This window comes from Hippocampus zosterae, chromosome 10, assembly GCF_025434085.1.
Source record: "Hippocampus zosterae strain Florida chromosome 10, ASM2543408v3, whole genome shotgun sequence".
Lineage (NCBI taxonomy): Eukaryota > Metazoa > Chordata > Actinopteri > Syngnathiformes > Syngnathidae > Hippocampus > Hippocampus zosterae.
In genome coordinates, this window is record NC_067460.1 from 10,307,559 (window position 1) to 10,323,802 (window position 16,244).

Here is a 16,244-nt window from a genome sequence, read left to right on the forward strand (position 1 = left end):
GTCCCCCGCCTACTGCCCAAAGACAGCTGGGATAGGCTCCAGCACCCCCGCGACCCTTGTGAGGATAAAGCGGATCGAAAAATGAATGAATGAATGAATGAATATACCGTATTGGCCCGAATATAAGACAGTGTTTTTGCATTGAAATAAGACAATTTGGGGGGTGTCTTATATTCGAGGTCTAGACATTATACCCATTCACGACGCTAGATGGCGCCAGATATCATTGAAGCGAATGCTGAACTTGACTCCCCAGGCCAAAGTGAACCCCTGCCTCGAAGAATAAAAATACAAATAGCGGTAGTATGAAGAAGAAAAATAAAAAATAGCGGTAAGAAGGAAAAGAGAAGAAAATAATAGAAGAGATAAGAGAAAATGGAGAAACATAGTGACAATCCGGAGAAAAGTGGGTCGAAGATCGGCCAGGTTAACCGGCAGCTGAGGAGAAGTTATGATGTCATTTACATTTCAAAAACCAGAAGCCATTCATTTACGAATGTGATTATATTTTAGTATACATATTTAAATGTTCAGATATTAAGATTTGAATGAGAGAAAATAACATGCTTTTTCTCTCAAATATATTGTCAATCATTTGTTTCAGATGTACTGTAATTATTTTCTGTATAAAAATTAATTTGGTGTTCAAAGTCTTTTTTCAAACTTGACTCTTGAAAAAGAGGGGGTCATCTTATAATCATGGCCGTCTTATATTCGGGCCAATACGTTATAGTCATATATAACAATATATATATATTTTTTTTTAACGGTGTTCAAGTTCAGCGCATTTTAGGTAAGCCAAATAGTTTTGGTGAGTCTTGACAAATATGATATCCGGCAACCCACCTGGTTTCCGTCGCACCGGTTTCTTCTTGCCGCCACTGCTGCAGAAGCGGACTTTGCTAAAGACACTGAAAATGTGCCTCAAACCTTTGGGTTCCTTGGTAGGACTGGAACGCCTCTTGTTGGTGGCGACTTTCTCACTGTTGGACTCGCGGGCCTGACGCTTCTGTCGGATCAGGGAGCTGGCGATAGCCGCCGCCATAGCCTCTGCCAAGCGCAGGGCGGTTTTCAGTCCAGGACACGCGTCATGTCCGAGTGCCTGAAATGTCCATTACTGTCACATCACGACGTCAAGCAGAGGGTGCTGGCGAAAGTTCTACGACACCAGAAGGATCCCTGATGACGAATTTTAATTGACCGTTCCAATCCAGATTACGATTCAGCTTGTCAAAAAAAAAAAAAAAAGGGGGCGGGGGACATCCAGATTCTTCTGCAACGGTTTTAGCCAGAAATGTAAGAATCTTTTTTTCTTCTCGGTAAGAGAAAGATAAGACATGAAGCTGGGGAACCTGGAGAAGATTCTCTAACATTTAAAGGATCTTTTATGATGACAAACTTGTCTTTTTGAACTTTTTAAAGACGATTCAGCTTGTTTGTGCAAAACCTGTCATCCAAATTTAGGACAAGTGATTTCTTCGTGTAAAAGTTCTCCTGTCACGCCATTACTTCAAGGATCCTCGATACCTTTGTTGGCTTGTTTTAAAATCCAGAAGACAATTGGTTTTGTTTTTTTGTCTCCTTAACTGAAACATGATCATGCTTTCTCTTGATGATGACGAATTTGAAATGAGGGAAGTTTGAAAAGTTGCGTCTCTCATCTCTCTGTGAAGAAGCTGAAAATCGAGGTACTGTAGCTAATCTTGATTTAATGCTGTCTGATGGAAGTATAAAAGCAACCGTAAAAACTTCTCTTCATCCAAGTTCGGTGACGCCGCAGTCACAATGCATCCTTGGTAGCCATCTCTCGGAGGCGCAAGAAAAATGCGCCGCCAAAAAGGAAACGCTGCTTTAGCGTTCTCCATCAATATTCATAAAGTCACCAGCAAGTGTGTCTACATGCCTGCCAGGAGGTTTTATGCAGCTTCAACTTCAACCGGCACAATGCAGCAACACAAAAGAAGTTGACGGGGGGGAGGGACAGCGAAATCCAAAATCCGGCAGCTTCGACACGGTGCAGACGCTGAATCTGTCTCGGTCCGAGTTGTCGGCTGAGCGCTGACGATTGTGGCAGGTTTCCGAGGGACGGAGAAGAAGAAGGGTGAGAGAGCGAGTGAGAGAGAGAGAGAGATGGAGAGAGAGAGAGAGAGAGCAACAGAGAGGGGAAGCAATGGAGAGAGATGCGTGGAGGTGTGGAAGAAGCCCCTAAAAATAGTCAGCCTGATGTTTTATGTTGCTCCCACATCACGTTTCTCTCTATCGGCACAAACGTCGACTCTTAGTGGACACAGACCGAGAATAAGTAAATAAATAAACAAATAACCCACTTTGTTGAGAATGTAAAGTAATTCATTCCATTCCGGTGCAGCTGAGCGATTCAGAAACTAGGAGGATCAAAAAGGTACATGCAGCAGAAGCCACTTTGCTCTCCTCAAAGGCTGCTACTGCACCAAAGACATACGTCTGAGATTTCACGTTTGGGGATCCCTTTGAAAAGACTTCCAAGTAAGACGTCAAGAGTCTTTGACGCCTTTTTTTCTTGCGAGAAGACAAGGAATGCAGCATCCAAGGTCCTCTGAGCGCTCACACCAGACATTGAGCTGCCTCCTCATATTAAAATGCAACTAGTGAAATCTGCACAGAAATGAGGCTACCGACATCACGCCCAATCACTACTTTGGTTCAAATGAAGCTCCTCAACTCTCTTCAACAGTTTCTTCAGAACAAGATGGCAGAAAAGCACAGATTTCATCCAAATGATGCTCCTCAACTCACTTCAAAATAGTGTATGTTCAACAACATGCGACACGATGGTGACTTTGTCCATAGGAAGCTTCTCTAGTTCATATAGTTCCCTGGTAACAAGATACCCCATGGTTACAGCAAAGCACTACTTTTGTCTGAATAAAGCATGACCTCAATGCAGATCAGCATAGTTCCTTGTCACCAAGGTGCCACAAAATGTCAGTAAAGCACAAACATTGTCAAAATGAAGCTGCACAAATGACTTTAACATAGTTCCTTGGCACAAGATGCCACAAGGGCACTACTTTTGTCTGAATGAAGCTCCTCAACTCATTTTAATATAGCTCCTTGGCACAAAGAAACAATGGGATGACGACAAACCAATATTTTGATAAGTTCTTCAGTGAATAAAGGACATTAGGCAATAGATATAGTAAATAATATACACAAATCTGTGCACTTGTTAATCAGACTTTTATACGACTTTATTTTTATGAGATTAAAAGACTTTTCATCCAAACAACATTCGTCTTTGTTCTTGTAAACAACTTTTTTTCCTCCCAAATAGGCACATTTCTGAGTTCCCTTATTTTTTGTTTTCAAGGGTTACACAAGCCGGTTATGTTTAATATGTGTAAGGTTATGAAGGGAGCCCTTGGAAATCTTCTCCTGTCCTGAACCCACAACGTTTGAGGACCCCTGTGTTTGGATGCAGACGCTCAAATCCACAATCTTGTGGTGACCAGCAGTACACAAGCCAACGCAGCTTTTAAGCCCCAAACACTCACTCACTCGTTCACTGAATATTTTAGCAGGCAGCACAAACACTTTGATGCTATTAAAAACTAATCCACCACAGCCAATCAGTTTGCCCAAGGCGGCCACACGCACACCGCAGCATCCACAATGCGCAGATAAATTGGAATTTCATCATCTAGAAGGAGGAAGGTGTGGGGGAAAAACAGGTCAGCGCCTTTAATTATCATCATGTATTTGCGTACCTGCGCACTGGGACCGGCCGCTTGGATATTTTACACCTCGATGTGGCCAGCACTTGCTTTTAACACCAGTCAGCATGACTAATCGAAAGCATAATTACAGACTCATTAACTTTGGCAGTGTAAACCTCACAAGCTTTGTTTTTCAAGTCAATCTTTTTACTAGCATTTGTTCCATAACTCAATTCACTTGCACAACGGACCCTAAAATCTTTACAGTTCAGCATGTGCGGATTCACCACTTTGCAGATTTTTTTTTTTTTAATGAGGGAGGGCACCAAATTCGTTGTTATTTGGGTAAAAATCATCTGCCTGAACATAGTATATCTTTCCTGATCCTGACCCTTGTTCGCATTCTTTTTTAGGAGAAATTTTGGAGTGAAAAAACATACTTTCACTATTCGTTGTCAGGCCTGGTCTCTCTCTCACAAACAGTGGCGGTCCACTCTATCTCAAATCAATTTTCCCCATTGAAATCAATTGAAATGCCATTAATCCGAACAAGCCACCCAAAATATTTGGGGTTTCATGCTTTCAAAAAAGAAAAATAGCACTGAAGTGCAAAATATAAAAACATAATAAAAGAGAATACCAAATATTATTTTCTCATGATTAAATTTGTATGATTTAAATCTTACTCATTAAGTGTTTTAGTTTCTATTATTTACAAATAAATAATTTAACAAGGTTTAAACATTAAATGAAAATAGAAGTAATATCTAAACAAATCACTACATTAAACATACAGGTCTACCAGTCAATTTATTTTCCTTTGTTTTAGTATAATGTAGAATAAATTAATTAAAAATTACAGTAATCGTCTTGATTAAATGAATTTAAAAAATATGAGTCAATAATACTTATTTGTAATTGTACTATTTAGCATAGTTTCATTCAGGTCTTTTAGGCAATTATTTAATGAAATAAACCAACATATATTAAATATACTACATGTATGACCAGTATATTCTTTTCATTTGTATTAGTTAAAAATCTAATGCGGCCCTTAAGTGCATAAGTTTGCCCGTCTCTGGTCTATGGGGTATTTTTTAGCTTTGGTGGAGGTCAGTGTTCTACTTAGTGACACTGTCGTACATGTATGATGATCATTACGTTTATGTTTTTTAAAACATTTTTGATGCCCACCTGAGACTTTGGCCGAGTGCCGTTTATGAATTACTTACTGCTGAGATCAACCTGACCTGCTGTATCATCACACATGCACGCTGTTTGAGTGTGTGTGTGTGTGTGTGTGTGTGTGTGTGTGTGTGTGTGTGTGTGTGCGTGCGTGTGCGTGTGTGTGTGCGTGTGTGTGTGTGTGTGTGTGTGTGTGCGTGTGTGTGTGTGTGTGTGAGATGCAGGTAAGTTTCCTGATCAATACACAAAGTGCACACATCAGAGGGCAGAATAAAGTCATCAAGTAAAGACGAAACCTCCATGCAGCTAACACACACGCCAATAATCAATGATGAATGATAAAGTCATCTGAGTACTGGGTTATTTTTAACAGTATGAGGAATATGAAAACAAAGTCAGTGGGCGTGCATTGTGGGCGTGCATTGTCGGCATTGGTGATTTTGAAAGACTTTTGATTTTTGGATATAGGAGTATGGAGAGAAGTTGCTTTTGTTTAGAGGGAGAGGAATACTGTATTAGACGACTGCTTATATGTATGCGTTTTCTATAGGTTTACCCCGGACAGGTGCCTGTCGCTCTCACACATTTAGACAAAATGGAGAATGGGTGGCCAATGTCAGGACAAACAAGCATTTCCACTCAAACTCATATTGATGCCTTCAATGAGGTTAATTTGCTCGATGTGAAGAAAAACTTACTCGACCTGACTTGAACCCTGAACCTTTTGATTGCGAAGCAGTTCACCCGACTCCCGTAAAGAAATGACAGGCACTGCAGTGCAGAGTGGAGATATGTTGCCATCTGCTGGACGCAAAAGTAAGTGCAAGTGAACTGCTCACATTGCATCATCTATGGAAAGTCGTTTGACTATTTACTCTACTTTTTTTTTTAGTAAAGCACATTGGTCTACTTGTGGGTTAACTTGTCTTACTAGTGCGGACATAGCGTGTACTAGTGGGTCAATCACATGTTAATAGTGAGGCAAAACTTTACACTAGTTGACAACCAACCAAGTGACTACAATTCTACTAGTTAATACAGTATCTATCAGTATCTAATACAGTATCTATCACTTCAATAGTTGTACTGGTACTGCAAATTTTTAGCATCCCAAAGTCCATTTACTCGTGTCCTTAATTGTCTTATTAGTCATGTTTCTCTACACTACCGCATGCCATTTCTGCACACTAGTAGGAGAACGTTGGTACCATCTGATACTTTGCTAGTAGTAGTACTCAAAGTAGTGGCATTCAACTAGTGCCCAGACTTGACTCATTCGTAACATGTAATTGTCAGACTGGTATCTCTAGTATTACTAGTTCATTCATTCATCTTCCGAGCCGCTTGATCCTCACTAGGGTCGCGGGGGGTGCTGGAGCCTATCCCAGCTGTCTTCGGGCAGTAGGCGGGGGACACCCTGAATCGGTTGCCTAGTTGTCTTACTATAAGTGAACGTAACTCCTGAACTTCATGTATTCCCATTGGGGCTAGGAGTGGTACAAGTGCAGCAGTAGCTTAGTAGTAAGGTTAAATCGCATACTAGTAGGTTGAAAAAAAAACATTAAAAGTAGTATTGGGAAAACATTACTAGTAAGCCAACATTGTTATACAAGTTCACTGAATTGTACTAGTGTGCAAAGGTGATAAGGATGCTAACAATGCGTGTTGTCGAACGCGTTGACTAATTTGGCCTCATACTCATGTTACTCGTGAAGCACAGTAGTTTACTTTAATTTCATACTAGTAAACCAAAAGAGCGACTCATAGCTTTTTGAACTGACGAACCTTCTATTGTGTTCACCTCGTAACGACTGCAATTCTTAAATCAGTTAAGTGAGTTAGTTAACACCCGCCCTCATACGCACAAAGTGTACTGCAGTGTGACAAAGTGCCTCCTGAGCGTGTGTGCACGTTTTGAATATTTCATGAGAAATTCTTAACTGAAGATTCTCCGCTACTGCAACATTCATGAATGTGAAAACAAAAGCAAGATGAAGGCGCACCGAGTGATCTCGGTGCTCTCACATTTCACCGCAGCTCTTTGTCATAATCACCGAAACAGGAATCCGTACTTGGTACAGTAATGTATTTGCCAGCATAAAGATGCAACATTATTTACGCCGTTGGAGGGAGACAGAGAGCCACAAGTAAAGCTGCAAACACAAGTACTTCCTGGTTCAGGTGCAAGTTGTCCTCCTTTCAGAATGACTTTTCTCAGAAGAAATCATTCGCATACAGTGACTACTACATGCAAATTTGTGAATGGAGCTAGGCAGCAGAAATTGAATGGAGCATGAACATTGGCAAGGATTCGTCCAGTTTGTGTGGCAGCTTGCTGATGACACTCCTTGACACTAAACTCAGTGACCACTTCTTGTCTCTTACAGTTGATCAATTGTTTGCTGTCGTTTTAAAGTGCCCGTACATCAGAAGACTTTCAGATTAGGAAAACTACCATCTGACACTTGCCCACATTTAAAGATGAGTGATCGTGTTTTTTATCCATTGCCTTGTCCACAACTTAGATTTTGCAACGGCTATGAATTTTGCAGTGTCACTTTTTATCAAAATTTAAATAGCCCCCCCCCGAATTTTTTTCCAATTATGCTCGTCACTTTTTGTCCATGGCGCTCTCGTGATTGTTTGCAAAGTTTCCCGTCTCATGTTTCGTAAGTGCTCATCTATTGGCTGAGTCACGCCACCTCAAAGACCGAAAGACTTGTGATAATATCAAACACATTTGATATTGTCATCTGATCTAAACTGAGATTACCACCTTACAGTAAAAAAATCGAGATGGCTGGCGCACATTGTGACTCCAGTCAAATTCTAAAACGTCCTCCTTACTTTTAGCCCAGCAATTTAGTCCCGTGGTTTTGAACAATCGAAATTAAATTAGAAATTTGTCCTGAATGTTTACATTCAGTTCCTTATTAGGGAACAATATTCAATAATCTTGAAGCATTGAACCTTGGTGTCATCAAGTATGCTGATTTAACAGCTCACCTGGCTCGCAGCTCTCTTTGACAACGTTGCCTTCATCCCGGTGCGCCTCCTCGCTCGTCTTTTCGCAGAGACCGCAGTACGGACTCATTTGACCGATCATTCAACGGGCCAAATTGGGAAGTTGATGAACGGATTCGAGCGTGTGGAGCTGAGTGCCGCGTCCTCAGCTCGTATGTTGGCCTTATAAAAACACTTCTCAGCTGTTTTCACTGCAACACTTTTAGCCGCCAACAGTGTCAACACACTGAGGAATCATGGGTAAATAAAAGGGCAAATGGCAAACGACCACACCTCTGATGCTTGACCAGAACTTGATATGACGACTTTAAGATTGTGTTACCTTGCGGCTATGTTGGTGTTCAACTAACATGGAGCTAATCTGCTATCGCTAGATAAAAATCTACTGACGTACACATAGGAAGTCAAATTTGTCTCTAGGGCCTGTGAATGTGCGACGCGTGCTGGGGTTGGAGAATATGATGTGACAGTAAAGAGAGCAGCTATTTTGGGACTGGAAGGTGAAGCCGTGACTATTTATATCGGGAGCATTCAGCAAGCCCTGTCAGAGGGCGCTGTCGTCTCTGCAGCTCCATTCACACTACGTCTCCAAACTGCACCCTCATGTGAGGTAGCACCGCAGCTTAAAATTTTAATAACCTGCAAGCTTGTTCAATTTATAGTCTGCAATGGTCAAGATGTTCTTCGCTTCCCTGTCAAATATCCATGATTTTTTTAACCCTTCATTTCAGTTTTTTTGCGCAATGCGTGGGTTGGAAAACACCCTCAAAAATGAAATTCGTATCTATTCTCAGAACCTTTTTTTTTGCGCTAGCTCATGTTGTATTTTGATGAAACAAAGGTAATCATTCTGCTTTCATGAAGGAGTAAAAAAAATCTGATGTTTACTGTTGAATGGCTGAAATTGTGGTCACTAAATGGTGAATCGGTTATCAAAATATGGACTGATTAGTTTGATTAATTGTTGGATTCGATTCTAGAATTAAACTCACTTTAGCCTAATGGTATGATCCAATCCAGTCAAAAACAAGGATTTCTAAAAATGTCATTTTCAAGGGTTCATTCACACACAATGTCAATTTTCAGGCATGTTACGCACCAAAACTCTGAACTAATTTCCTGTTTTTGAATAAAAGGAATCATTTTTTTCTAAACAACTCATCATTTAATCCACTAAATTAATTGACAGATTAATCGATAATTCAAATAATTATTAGTTGCTGCCCTACATATACAAAGTATCTTTTGGAAATCATGTGATATTGATGCAGCGAAAAAAATAAAAATAAAAAAGTGCTTCCTCATTCAGGAAGTGATGCGTTGCAGCAGTGGTGGTTCTGAAGCCGCCGGCGCTGAGGGGAGAGTTAATGCAGCTCTGCCCTCCATCTGCTGCAGCCACATAGTCACATCACATTAAACTGTGCTTCAAGACAGACTCACCGTATATTTTATATATGTATATATATATAGTATATAGCGTATAGTGCACATGTCTCATAGATAATTGACAGCCCCATGACATGAAGACACACAGGTTCAGGCTATCACCGCTTCATTCACCATCCCTCACTGGTCTCCATGGAGACCTGTGTAACAGGAGCACAGCGCCCGGCCTGTATGGTCACACCGGTGTCTGCTGAAGTTCCCGTTAGGACTGTAAAAGCATTTGCACAAGTCTTCGCGGTCATGTCGTCCTTGCACCTCAGTGCAGATGATCCATGCCAGCGCAGCAACATATTTTAAACTTAATGGGACTATTTAATCGATGGAGGACACTCAACGGCCGTAAGAGTCTCTTTTGGCTTCTCACATATAACCTGAGCCCTCCCACTCAGATGCGGCCGCATCGTGCCGCATGGAAAATGATGTTCATGATCAATCACAGGGAAACGGGAGCAGCAATTTGTTATTGTGATTGTGCATTTTGTCGAAAGGAGTTGAATTGATCGAAGATAATGGTGGTAGTTGATATCAAAAAGAAGGTAGGAGAAATTGTTGGAAATTCATTCGTGAAAGATGGTGTCTGCAAACAGGATGCATCCATCCATCCATCCATTTTTCCGAACCGCTTGATCCTCACTAGGGTCGCGGGGGTGCTGGAGCCTATCCCAGCCGTCTTCGGGCAGTAGGCGGGGGACACCCTGAATCAGTTGCCAGCCAATCGCAGGGCACACAGAGACGAACAACCATCCACGCCCACACTCACACCTAGGGACAATTTAGAGCGTCCAATCAGCCTGCCATGCATGTTTTTGGAATGTAAGAGGAAACCGGAGCACCCGGAGAAAACCCACGCAGGCCCGGGGAGAACATGCAAACTCCACACAGGGAGGCCGGAGCTGGAATCGAACCCGGTACCTCTGCACTGTGAAGCCGACGTGCTAACCACTGGACTACCGGGCCGCCCCAGACAGGATGCAGTAGAAGTTAATTGAATTTGATTGAACCCGATGATATGTAATGGACTCTAATTGAAGTTAGTGAAAGTGAAGGGGAGCGAAGTGGACATTAATTCACAGCAATGGCATGTGTAAGGGGAAGCAATGTACATTTCATTCAATTAAGAGGAAGAGAACAGGAGCTACTGTGTGTTTATTTTAATGGAAAGTAGCGAAAGTTGAGTAAGTTTAAAGTTGTAAGAAAGTTCAACTTGTATTTTCATTAAATGTAATGGAAGTCGATGAAATGAACTCGGTGCAGAGAGCAGGTAATGCAGGCAGTGGAAAATACTTGAAGTTAGTTCAAGTGGGAAGTCGGTTGAAGTAAAGGGAAGATCATTGAAGATAATGGAAGCTTATTGACAGTCACACAAGTGAATGGATGGTCCTGGATTGAAGAAACTCGTTGACCTTAGAAACTGGAAGTTGACCGGAGGCAAAAAAAAGTTACCGGAAGATGGTTGAAATCAATGGAAGTTAGTGGAAGCTGATTGAGTCGAGTGAAAGTTAAGTGAATATGGTGGATGGGAGTTGATTGAAATAAGTGGACTTTAGAAGTACCGGAGGATTAGTCCTAGCGGGAGTAAATGGAAGGTCGTGAAAGTGAAATGAATGGAAATTTACATTGATTGAAAGCAACACAAGTTGATTAAGCGGACAAGGTGTTGACTGACATGAGTGGGAAAGATTGAAAGGTATTGAAAATTGACCGACGTTAAGGAGAAGTAGCCGACCTGAACTGAAACTGACAGAATGGCTGACTGACAGCTTGGATAAAGACAAGGAAAACAAGGCTAGCAGTGACATTTTAGCCGCACTTAATGCCATCTTCATTATTAGCATAATCGAAGTTCATAAAATGTATACAACTCAATTCCCAAATGCAACATCTATATAATCATTCTGATTGTACCGAAAGATTGAACCAGAACTGAAGACTGAAAGACTAAAAAATACAAAAGACAGATGGTTTTCATGACGAGACGCGCCACTGGAAACTCTGAGACTACACTGAATCCCACAAAAACATCAGAGTGACATCTTCATCGTGACTGACTGCGAAAAATCATTTAAAAGCTCATTAGTGGAATTATTTCAGGAGTCTGTCAGAGTGCGCTTGGCACTGGCATCTGCAAAGCATTTACAAGTTTACCAAGTGACAATCACACACATCGGAAGTGATGCAGCATAATTAGGAGCTAGAAGTAGAGGCGGAGAAGGTCCTCAACAAAATTCCAGTAATAACGGTTGTTTTTAGAGAGCAGAAAAAGTATTGCTGAATGCTGTTTGTATGAGTTGCTGCTCGGTGTGAGTGAAAGTAGCAGTTGTTTGAGGACTTATATCAACTGTAACATCTGACGTATGACTTATGCCTACGCCACATTTTGTAGGTAGAATTTTGTCAAAATGTCATAGTGAATGCTTAAAAAAAGACTGCAAGTCAAAGTGTTTGGCATTTAACTCATTCACCCAATTCTAGACCAAGTCTGAAAAGACGTTTAACGTCTTTGGGAGTGAATGAGTTTTAATAACTCGAACTGAGGTAGGTAAATAAAGTCTTTTACAGTAATTCATGGTTCATTTGCCTTCACTGTAAACTTCACCTATCAGTCCAAAACATTTCTATATACAATATAACAAACTTGATTGTGTTGATAGTTATACAGATTAATTTATTGCTTGAGTTTGTTGAACAAATCATGGGAGAGGACTGTAAAAAAAAAGTAGCATTTTAAATCACAAAATTACTGTGGGTGGAGATTTTTTTCCCCCCAAAATCATTCAACCCAAGAATTTCTTTTTAATGATTTATCTTCTATATTCTTCTTTTTTTTTCGGGTATGGCATGTATCCCCGCGTTACACTGGGGTTCACTGTATATCGTGTTTGGGTGTGTCTCAACAGAGCGACAGCAAGGAGAACACACTCGTCCTTTGGGTTGAAGTCTCTCAGGTTACTGGCAGTGGTCCACAACATTCCATAATGGTGTCGATCCCATGCCACAATCAATAGAAATAAACACACTCCGACACCCACGAACACACAACACACTGATGTCTGCTATAAACAAACCCACTCTCACACTGAGGATGACGGTTCATTTTGCGTCCATACGCTAAACGACTCAGCTGCAACTTGCCTTACATCACATGGCCCTTTATTTTTGGTCTTTCCCCACTAAAAAATAGGACAGCCAATATGTTCTTATGGCGGACGGACGGCCATCTTGGGTTCGGGACCCGCCGCGGGATACAAAGTGAGCGAAGGCTCTGCTTATGTCAGCGAAACACTTCGCATCAAAAGTGGGAATGACTCAGCAGTCTGCTCTTTGACGATACCATTCCGGCTACTAAGTGGCTTCTAATTCCACCTCATGTCGGGTGAAGTGGAATTCCAGTAAAGGAATTTGATCTGTTGCAGCAATCCACAGAAGTTTAAGAAGAGTCTTACTTGTGAGGATAAAGAGCGTACTAGTACGTGTACCTTAATCTGGATTTCAAGAAAAAAGAATACATGCTCAAGAGGTTTGCAAATGATTGACAGTAAATAACAACTACTGATCTCTTTTTGGGGATTTGTATGCGGGCATGCATGTCTTACTTACCATTGTTTATTGTTCCAATAAATAATGAATCATTTTCTCGTTCCATTTTTTGAATCCTCAATAATTTCTGTTTTTCTCCGGTCTTGATGTCTGTCTCTCTACCTACCTGTCTGTCTCTTGGCCTAGTTAGGATTTTAAGGGAAAGACTGGTGAAAACTCACTCGTGTCTCTGTGCCTGTCTCTCTCTTTCAGGTCAAGCTGTCTGTCTCTCGTTCTTCTTACCTGTCTGTGTGTCTCTGCTGTAATCCTCATTAATGTCTGTAACTTGTCTCACACTACTCCTAGCTGTCTCACTGCCGTCATGAACACAATCTGTCCCTCATGTCTGTCTTTCCTATGTGCCTTTTTTACTTCTTGTCTCTCTGTTTTTAATCCTCATGAACTGTCATCTGGTCCATTTGTCTTTCCAGCCTGTCTATCTCTCTTCTCCTTGGCCCACTTGTGTTTGTACCTCACTACTCTCACCCGTCTTTCTGCTTCCATTAGAATCCCTATTGATGTCTCCCATTTTTCTATTCTCCACCTGTCTGTTATGTATGTCATGATACCTGTCCATCAAGGTTTTACTTTATATAGGTTATTGACACACTGTACAGTACTTTAGTTTTTATGTCCTGGATGTATATTTATTTATTCTGGCTGCAGTAATAGAGCATTTCAAACGATCAATTTCCTTGTTCGTTTTAACAAACTTGGCTAAAAAATATGATGAGGATTCTGATTCGGATAGGAAATCTGGATATGCTTGTAGGTTATATATTTTCTTGCAGGAAGAAATTACATCCAAAGACCAAAAGCAGTGTACACAGAAGTCAGTCAAAGAAGACTTCTCTGAGCTTGTCTTTCATTCTGTACATTTTAAAGTCGTGCGCAACTATCTTCACTAAACATGGACAATGCAATGATTCTAATCAAACAGCAACTTTGTCACAATCACAAACATACACAACCAGTAATTAGTTTTAAGCAAGTCAGCAAGTTTGCGACATAAAGTTCAGTTGCTCAGAATTTATTGAAACCACCTAATCTAGTATTGTACATATTTTCTATCAATTTATTACTCTGTCTGGTGTCTATGTACCTCCTGTCTCTCTGCCAAGTGTTACCAGTCTGTCCAGCTTCCTCTCCGTTAAACTCAGTCTTCTCACTCGCCTTCTTTTCTTGTCTCCATTTTTGATCTTCAAGAAGGTCTCTCTGTGCTCTTCTCCACCACTTTTATCTTTCCAGCCTGTCATTCTGTCTGAACTGCCTGCCGGTCTGTCTCTCGTCCCGCTTGGTCCGTTTGTCCTTTGCTACTTTCCCCTGTCTTTCTGTCTTCATTAGAATCTCCAGGAGTGTCATCTCTTTCCCTGTTGTGCACTCTACCTCCTTACCTGTCTGGCAAACTTCCTGGAAGTCACCGTTTTTGTTTGACAATGTCATCCCTTTGGAGGCTTCTCCTCCCCTCTTTCTCTCACTGTCTCTCTCAACCCTGTCTCGCTAAAATGTCTATCTTGCTGGCTCCTGCTTCCCTCTCCCTTCGCAGCATTTTTATTCTCATGAATGTCTCTCGGTCCTCTTGTCCATCTGTCCATTTGTCTTTCTGCTCATCTCTGATTCTGTCGTGGCCCACCTGTTTTACTGTGTTTTGCTGCATCCCGATTTTGGGGGGTAAATGTTTTTTTATTGATTTACTTGTGTTAACAGCCGAACCCAAAGCAAACCCCCGCACACACGCACATGCGGACTGCCTACACCCCATCCCATAATAACCACACCTAGGATCTGGGGATGAACAGCTGCATTGAGGATACCGCAGTGTAATCCACTTCTACCCAACATGCATCACTCTCTCCACCCTCCCACCGCGGTCGTCCCCACCCTCTATCCCCAACTTCCCCTGCCCGCTATCCCGCGCCACAAACTTGCATCGTCGTCCATATCTCCCTCTTACCTGCTGGTGCTTTCTCTTTGCCTTCCATCTCACGCTAGGCTAGGTTTGGTTCGGCTAAGCTTCGGCTGGCGGCTCAGTCCGGCGAAGTGTTGGCCGAAATCCACTCGTCGTCGCCTCTTCCTTCTTCTTCTTCGTTTCACCTCCTTCTTCACACAGCTGAGCGAGTAGACACGCGTAGCCGGTGGGTCGTTATACCCGGCCGACAATGTCCACCCTGGAGGGGAGCAAAAGGGCCAAAATGGAGGTGAAAGAGCGGCAAAAACAGCTGAGATGCGGCGGAGGAGACGGCTTGTTTTCCCGCCGAGGCTCGCGCGTTCACCTGTGCCGTTCTCTCACCGTCTTCCAATGTCTCTCACTCACTCGCTCTTCCCACTCTATTTCAATCTCTCTCTCTCCCCTCTCTCTCCTCCCTGTCTTTTCCAATGTCTCTCTCTCACCTCCTCTCTCTCTCATCCAATCAAACTCTCCCGATTGACATTCTGCTTTTCAATCTTTCCCTTTCCTCCAACATCTCCCTCTGCCCTTTTCCAGTCTCTTTACCCTCTCCGCCCTCTTTTCCAACATCTCTCCACTCCAATCTCTCCCTCCCCATTTTGCAATCTCTCCATCTCGTTTCCAGTGTCTCTCTCCCCAAGCTCTCTCACCCATCCCATGTCTCGTTCCTGTCTCCCTGTCATCCTGTCACTGTCTCCCAAGCGCTCTCCTTTCAAATGTCTCCCATCCCTCACTTCCAATGTCTCTCTCTCTTTCTAGATCGCTCCAGGTCTGTGTCAATCCCATTCTATTCTTTTCCTATTCACCATTCCTCCAATGTTTGTCGACCAACATCCATGACAGAGCAGAGTTGATTTTTTTTTTGTCCTTAAGCTAAAGAAAGATAATGTCCCCAACGGCCCAGACGAAGTCTGCGTTCAGTCCTGAATCTTAAATGTTAATACCTCAATCTCAAAACAATGTCCATGACAGACCAACAGTAAATGTTCTATTCTACAAACCCAATTCCAATGAAGTAGGGACATGTGTTAAACATGAATAAAAAGAGAACGTAATGATTTGCAAATCATTTTTTTCTGATTGATATAAAAAATGATCTATTTATATTTAAATACATAACTTGGGGTAAGACTAGATACGTTTTTTACTTCTTTCTACTCCTTTGAACATAAACAATTGTGTGTGTGATGACTGTTTTCTCTTTCCTTTTACTGTTTTACTTACCGGTACCTTACTTTCTGTCAGTTTATTACTGGATATGTTTTTATGTTCAATAAACAACAACAATGTTGAACTTATATGTACCGGTAATATACACCACAAAGACAAGATATTTCATGTTCAAACTGATACATTTGATTTTTTAGCAA

At 41.7% G+C, this 16,244-nt stretch overlaps 1 protein-coding gene across 3 annotated transcripts in view; it reads right to left on the bottom strand.

Annotated features, from left to right (window-relative positions):
- LOC127608734 (fibroblast growth factor 12-like) overlaps positions 1 to 15,755 on the bottom strand; it is a 28,973-nt gene extending 13,218 nt beyond the window's left edge. Inside the window, exons 1-2 of one of the 3 annotated variants that reach the window (XM_052078068.1) lie at positions 15,200 to 15,755; positions 14,881 to 15,094 (exon numbers count right to left, since the gene is read on the bottom strand). In XM_052078068.1, the coding sequence (XP_051934028.1) occupies positions 14,881 to 14,908 (28 nt within the window). In that variant the 5' untranslated portion in view covers positions 14,909 to 15,094; positions 15,200 to 15,755. Of the gene's footprint in view, positions 1 to 846; positions 1,630 to 7,886; positions 8,124 to 14,880; positions 15,095 to 15,199 lie in introns of those variants that run through there. The other 2 variants (XM_052078067.1, XM_052078066.1) reach the window with 2 other exon arrangements.
- Between the last annotated feature and the right edge of the window lie 489 nt (positions 15,756 to 16,244).